Source organism: Hoplias malabaricus, chromosome 10 (genome assembly GCF_029633855.1).
Source record: "Hoplias malabaricus isolate fHopMal1 chromosome 10, fHopMal1.hap1, whole genome shotgun sequence".
Classification (NCBI taxonomy): Eukaryota; Metazoa; Chordata; class Actinopteri; order Characiformes; family Erythrinidae; genus Hoplias; species Hoplias malabaricus.
Genome location: NC_089809.1, coordinates 275,001 through 282,500, shown reverse-complemented (window position 1 = coordinate 282,500; position 7,500 = coordinate 275,001). Strand labels below are relative to the sequence as shown.

General features: G+C 50.7%; 1 protein-coding gene across 1 annotated transcript in view; it reads left to right on the top strand.

The window, feature by feature from the left end:
* ccdc78 (coiled-coil domain containing 78) overlaps positions 1-7,500 on the top strand; it is a 10,920-nt gene that overhangs the window by 765 nt on the left and 2,655 nt on the right. Inside the window, exons 2-11 of the mRNA XM_066683208.1 lie at positions 865-975; positions 1,121-1,207; positions 2,250-2,582; positions 3,755-3,808; positions 4,103-4,185; positions 4,265-4,343; positions 4,698-4,823; positions 5,026-5,213; positions 5,401-5,575; positions 6,656-6,684. Coding sequence (XP_066539305.1) covers positions 865-975; positions 1,121-1,207; positions 2,250-2,582; positions 3,755-3,808; positions 4,103-4,185; positions 4,265-4,343; positions 4,698-4,823; positions 5,026-5,213; positions 5,401-5,575; positions 6,656-6,684 — 1,265 coding nt within the window. The remainder of the gene's footprint in view (positions 1-864; positions 976-1,120; positions 1,208-2,249; positions 2,583-3,754; positions 3,809-4,102; positions 4,186-4,264; positions 4,344-4,697; positions 4,824-5,025; positions 5,214-5,400; positions 5,576-6,655; positions 6,685-7,500) is intronic.

The window sequence follows — 7,500 nt, the reverse complement described above, 5'->3', positions numbered from 1 at the left end:
CGGGAGTCTTGCTGAAGGACACCGGCTTGTGTTGAGTTGGGAGTCTTGCTGAAGGACACTGGCTGGTGTTGAGTTGGGAGTGTTGCTGAAGGACACTGGCTGGTGTTGAGTTGGGAGTCTTGCTGAAGGACAACGGCTGGTGTTGAGTTGGGAGTCTTGCTGAAGGACACTGGCTGGTGTTGAGTTGGGAGTCTTGCTGAAGGACAACGGCTGGTGTTGAGTTGGGAGTCTTGCTGAAGGACACCGGCTGGTGTTGAGTTGGGAGTCTTGCTGAAGGACACTGGCTGGTGTTGAGTTGGGAGTGTTGCTGAAGGACACTGGCTGGTGTTGAGTTGGGAGTCTTGCTGAAGGACAACGGCTGGTGTTGAGTTGGGAGTCTTGCTGAAGGACACTGGCTGGTGTTGAGTTGGGAGTCTTGCTGAAGGACAACGGCTGGTGTTGAGTTGGGAGTCTTGCTGAAGGACACTGGCTGGTGTTGAGTCGGGAGTCTTGCTGAAGGACACCGGCTGGTGTTGAGTTGGGAGTCTTGCTGAAGGACACTGGCTGGTGTTGAGTTGGGAGTGTTGCTGAAGGACACTGGCTGGTGTTGAGTTGGGAGTCTTGCTGAAGGACAACGGCTGGTGTTGAGTTGGGAGTCTTGCTGAAGGACACTGGCTGGTGTTGAGTCGGGAGTCTTGCTGAAGGACACTGGCTGGTGTTGAGTTGGGAGTCTTGCTGAAGGACACCGGCTGGTGTTGAGTTGGGAGTCTTGCTGAAGGACACCGGCTGGTGTTGAGTTGGGAGTCTTGCTGAAGGACACTGGCTGGTGAGGTGTGGTGGTGGGTGTTCCGGCCCGAGGTATTAAAGGTGGTATGCCATGTGCAGGTTCAGTTACGCAGAAAACTGGACTCCATCCAGAATAAAGTGACCCAGAGGGCGTCCTCCTCCAGAGACCTGTCCAACAAACTGCTGCAGAGTGAAGAGGACAAGCTGAAGGTGGGGAACTGGGGCTTCATTTATCACCCACAACTTTCTGGAGCTGCTGTAAATTAAGATGTCTGTTTGTGAGCGTTCCTGTGTGTGTATGTGTGTGTGTGTGTGTGTGTGTGTGTGTGTGTGTGTGTGTGTGTGTGTGTTTCAGATCTCCAAAGACCTTCTGGAGGCGCAGATTGAAGCCAATAATCTGAGGGAGAAATATGAGGAGGAGATATTTGAGCTGAAGAATAAGGTAACACTCACATATCCGCGCTCTCCAAGTAAAAAGCATGGATCTCCGTGTGTGTGTGTGTGTGTGTAGTTACTGCATCATTAAACACAGCAGCTGCCCTTCACACTGTGTGTAAATCTCATGATGAATGAACCAATAGAAACGCTCCAAAATCACTCTGAATAACATTGAAAGTTAAGAAGGTTTTTCCTTTTTTTTTGTCATGGTTCCTTTAAGACTGATTTATGTTAATTAGCTCTGTTCTGATTGGCAGCCCCGTGTTGCTCCTCAGACAATTGAGTTGGGATGTCTGCTGTTTCCCAATCTGTGGATCATTTGGAAGTCTGTACCAAGTCCCTGTGCTTCCTGAAAACTAGGAACAGCACAACTTTTAAACAGGAACAATGCGCCCTATCACTTCAGGCTGTAGGCTGCATGGGCGGGGCTAAACAGCTGTAGGGCAGGTGGGCGTGGCTACACAGCTTTAGGGGGCATGAGCAGGTCTAAACTGCTGAGACCGAATGGGTGGGGCTAAACTGCTGAGACCGAATGGGCGGGGCTAAACTGCTGAGGCCGAATGGGCGGGGCTAAACTGCTGAGACCGAATGGGCGGGGCTAAACTGCTGAGGCCGAATGGGCGGGGCTAAACTGCTGAGACCGAATGGGCGGGGCTAAACTGCTGAGGCCGAATGGGTGGGGCTAAACTGCTGAGACCAAATGGGTGGGGCTAAACTGCTGAGACCAAATGGGTGGGGCTAAACTGCTGAGACCGAATGGGCGGGGCTAAACTGCTGAGGCCGAATGGGCGGGGCTAAACTGCTGAGACCGAATGGGTGGGGCTAAACTGCTGAGACCGAATGGGTGGGGCTAAACTGCTGAGACCGAATGGGTGGGGCTAAACTGCTGAGAGCAAATGGGCGGGGCTAAACTGCTGAGGCCGAATGGGTGAGGCTAAAGTGCTGTAGTCCGAATGGGCGTGGCCTAAACTGCTGTTGGCTAATGGGCGGAGCTCAACTGCTGAGAATCCAGGACCCTGGTTGACCCCAGTCCTTTGTCTTCTCAGCTCCTGTCCCAGGATGGAGCGATGACCTGTTTGGAGGCGGAGTCTGCGAGGCTAAAGCTGGAGGCGGAGTCTCTGAGGGCGGAGTTAGGGGTCACTCGGGGTCAAGGCCGAGAGCTGGAGGAGGAGTACGCAGCACTGAAGAGCAACTTTCTGAGGGCGAGCGAGGCTCTGGAGAGAGAGATGGCGCACTCAGACGAGCTGAGGGAGGAGCTGCTGACCCTCACACACACACACCACACACTGCTGAGAGAGAGACAGCGCTCACACACTCACACACTGGAGCTGGAGAGGGTCCGAGCTCTGCTCAGCAGGGTCTCGCACAGCAGGGTCAGGGTGAGTGTTTCTGCTGCTGATACATTCATTACCCTAACCCTAGCACCACACACACACACACAGACAATCAGACAACTCACACACACACACACAGACAACACACACACAGACAACACACAGACAACACACAGACAATCAGACAACTCACACACACACACACACAGACAATCAGACAACTCACACACACACACACAGACAATCAGACAACTCACACACACACACAGACAACACACACACAGACAACACAGACACACAGACAACACACACACACAGACAATCAGACAACTCACACACACACACACAGACAATCAGACAACTCACACACACACACACACAGACAATCAGACAACACACACAGACACAGACAACACACACAGACAATCAGACAACTCACACACACACACACACACACACACACACACACACACACATAGACAATCAGACAACAGACACAGACAACACACACACAGACAATCAGACAATTCACACACAAACACACACACACAGACACACAGACAACACACACACACACAGACAATCAGACAACTCACACACACACAGACACAGACAACACACACAGACAGACAATCAGACAGCTCACACACACACACACACACAGACACAGACAATCATACAACACACACACAGACAACACACACACACAGACAATCAGACAACTCACACACACACACACACACACACACACACAGACACACACTTTGGTTCCACTGTATGTTAGGACTCCCATACACATAATAAATCATTATCACTACATTTAGCCCTGATCTTAACCTCAGGAACCAAAAGGAAATGTTGGGCACTTTTCTTTTCGGATTAAAAATGAAAATAAAAAAACCGAACATTGTTCTGAGGAGTAAACTTTTTTTGGAATTGTGTCCTGACATTGTGTGTGTGTGTGTGTGTGTGTTGTCTGTGTGTGTGTGTGTGTGTGTGTGTGTTGTCTGTGTGTGTGTGTGTGTGTGTGTGTTGTCTGATTGTGTGTGTGTGTTGTCTGATTGTGTGTGTGTGTTGTCTGATTGTCTGTGTGTGTGTGTGTGTGTGTGTGTGTGTGTGTGTGTGTTGTCTGATTGTGTGTGTGTGTGTGTGTGTGTGTGTGTGTGTGTGTGTGTGTTGTCTGATTGTGTGTGTGTGTGTGTGTATGTGTGTTGTAGCTGGAGGAGCTGAGTGGAGACGCTGCTGTGGGGAAACGCACTGATGCTCCCTCGGTAAGAGCGCTCTGCTTTTCTTATAAACTCAGACCCCGATGTTCAGCCTGTGACTGAGATCTGATTCACTTCTACAGCGTTGAGCAGGAGCTAGAGGCTGTTTTACTGTTAGGAGTCTTGCCCAAGGACTCACTGCTGTAGTGAGGGGTGTTTTCCCAAACGGGGAACTGAACCCTGCTCTGTAGTGTCAGTATCAGTGTCAGTACAGAGCATCTTTCCTTTAATCATTCCTTTAATCCTTACTTGTGTGTGTGTGCGTGTGTGTGTGTGTGTGTGTGTGTTAATCTGTTACAGGGCATTCAGAATGAACTGAGAGAGGAGCTGGAAAAGATGAGGAAGAGTTATGAAGAGCAGCAGCGAAAGCTAGAGGAGAAGATGTGAGACAGAGTGAGGTGTGTGTGTGTGTGTTTACAGTGCACTGTGAAATCCTGATCACTCTTTATTTCACTTCCTCAGTGTGTCTGTGGCGAAGGATCTGCAGGAGAATAAGAGAGCGATCCGCAACACACAGCAGGAACTAGCACAGAAGTCAGCCGTGAGTCCCAGGCCCTCACACACTCACCCAGTCACTCACACACTTACCCAGTCCCTCACACACTCACCCAGTCCCTCACACACTCACCCAGTCCCTCACACACTCACCCAGTCACTCACACACTCACCCAGTCTTTCACACACTCACCCAGTCCCTCACACACTCACCCAGTCCCTCACACACTCACCCAGTCCCTCACACACTCACCCAGTCACTCACACACTCACCCAGTCCACCAGAGGGTGCTATTGTATTAGTAACATGTTTGATTGCATTATAGGTCTGTTTGTGTGTGTGTGTGTGTGTCTGTGTGTGTGTGTGTATGTGTGTGTGTGTGTGTGTGTGTGTGTGTAGGCTCTGATTACTTCTCAGTTCCAGCTAAAGGAGGTGGAGGCTGAAAACTCTAAACTCCAGAATCACCTGAAGGAGCTCACCCAAGAATACAGAGCACGACTCACACACTACATCCATGACATCACGGTACACACGCACACGCACACGCACACACACGCACACACACACGCGCACGCACGCGCACGCACGCACACACGCACGCACACACGCACGCACGCACACACACACGCACGCACACACACGCACACACATGCACACGCACACACACGCACGCACACACACATGCACACCACTAATGAGTATTAAAGGGGAATGCGTGTGTGTGCAGGAGTGTGTGCGAGGTATGTGTGAGGGAGATGTGGGTGTGCGTATGAAGGAGTTTGTAGACTCGATGCTGAGGGAGGTGAGGGCTTCTTATCGCTCCAGAGAGGAGCAGCTGACCAGCAGCGTGAGAAACTACCGCAAACGTCTCCACAAACTCAGCAACACACACCAGCTCCTGCTCGTGGCCTACAGGTAGCAGTTACACTGTGTATTTATTAGTGATTAAACACATGATATAAAAGGAATAATGATTGAAATGATTTAGAATAAACATGAAAAACAAAAGCTTTAGAAGATCCCTGAGGTCCAGCTCCTCACAGAGGCTTTTGCAGATAGTTCCAGTTTTAAAGGATAAAGAGGAGTTGTTGCTGTTTCCCAGAATGCAGCGGGAGCAGATCCTGGCCCTGGCTGACCGTGGCCTGGAGGCGGGGCCTGCTGAGGTCACCTTCACCTGCGGAGAGTCTGAGATCAGAGGAGAGAAGGAGAGAGAACTGCAGAGACTCAGAGAGGACAAGGAGAGACTGGAGAAACAGCTCAGGGACACTCAGCAACAGGTGAGGTGTGTGTGTGTGTGTGTGTGTGTTTTCCTGTCTTACCTTTCACACACTGTTGTGTAGCTGGGAGGGTGAGGCTCGTGTTTGCTTCTTCCAAGACATGATGTCAGCCTCCACCTCTTTTCAAACTGCTGCTGACACAGTGGGTGGATCTCGTTTTGTCTCGTTACTTACCTCCTTTCCTCACATCTTAGCTCCTCCCCCTGAGCAGGTGAGGCAAGGTATGGTACAGACATAACTGGACTCTACCGGACTCTACCGGTGTCTACCTGACTCTTTGAACTCTACGGACTCTACTGAACTCTACTGGACTCTACTGGACTCTACTGGACTCTACTGGACTCTACCAGTCTCTACTGGACTCTACTGGACTCTACCAGTCTCTACTGGACTCTACTGGACTCTACCAGTCTCTACTGGACTCTACTGGACTCTACCGGTCTCTACTGCTCTCTACTGGACTCTACTGGACTCTACTGGACTCTACCGGTCTCTACTGGACTCTACTGGACTCTACTGGACTCTACCGGTCTCTACCGGTCTCTACTGGACTCTACTGAACTCTACTGGACTCTACCGGTCTCTACCTGACTCTTTGAACTCTACGGACTCTACTGAACTCTACTGGACTCTACCGGTCTCTACCTGACTCTTTGAACTCTACGGACTCTACTGAACTCTACTGGACTCTACCAGTCTCTACTGGACTCTACTGGACTCTACCAGTCTCTACTAGACTCTACTGCTCTCTACTGGTCTCTACTGCTCTCTACTGGACTCTACTGGACTCTACTGGACTCTACCGGTCTCTACTGCTCTCTACTGGTCTCTACTGCTCTCTACTGGACTCTACTGGACTCTACCGGTCTCTACTGCTCTCTACTGGTCTCTACTGGTCTCTACTGAACTCTACTGGACTCTACTGGACTCTACCGGTCTCTACCGGTCTCTACTGGACTCTACTGGACTCTACCGGTCTCTACCGGTCTCTACTGGACTCTACTCGACTCTACCGGTCTCTACTGGACTGTACCCTCCACATGATTTTATTGTCTGACGTTGTTGATTTCTGTCCTTCAGGTGTCAGTGCCATCGCAGCCCACTCAGAGGTGAGTACTCAGGTCCTGCAGAACACATATGTGACTGGATGAGTGTGTGAGTGACTGGGTGAGTGTGTGAGTGACTGGGTGAGTGTGTGAGTGACTGGGTGAGTGTGTGAGTGGCTGGGTGAGTGTGTGATGCCCTGTATTGAACTGGTGTCCTGTCCATTGTTTCCTGGCTTGCACCTAATGACCCTCTACAACCGTGAACAGGATAAAACAGTTACAGAAGCTGAATGTATGAGTGAGGGAATTAATGAATGAGGCAAATATATATTGCTGATTTTCATTCATTCATTAATTATCTGTAACTGCTTATACAATTCAGGGTCACGGGTGTTCAGAGCCTACCTGGAATCATTGGGCGCAATGAATACACCCTGGAGGGGGCGCCAGTCCTTCACAGGGCAACACAGACACACACACATTCACTCACACACTCACACCTACGGACACTTTTGAGTCGCCAATCCACCTACCAACGTGTGTTTTTGGACTGTGGGAGGAAACCGGAGGAAACCTACACAGACACAGGGAGAACACACCACACTCCTCACAGACAGTCACCCGGAGGAAACCCACACAGACACAGAGAGAACACACCACACTCCTCACAGACAGTCACCCGGAGGAAACCCACACAGACACAGGGAGAACACACCACACTCCTCACAGACAGTCACCCAGAGGAAACCCACGCAGACACAGGGAGAACACACCACACTCCTCACAGACAGTCACCCGGAGGAAACCCACACAGACACAGAGAGAACACACCACACTCCTCACAGACAGTCACCCGGAGGAAACCCACACAGACACAGA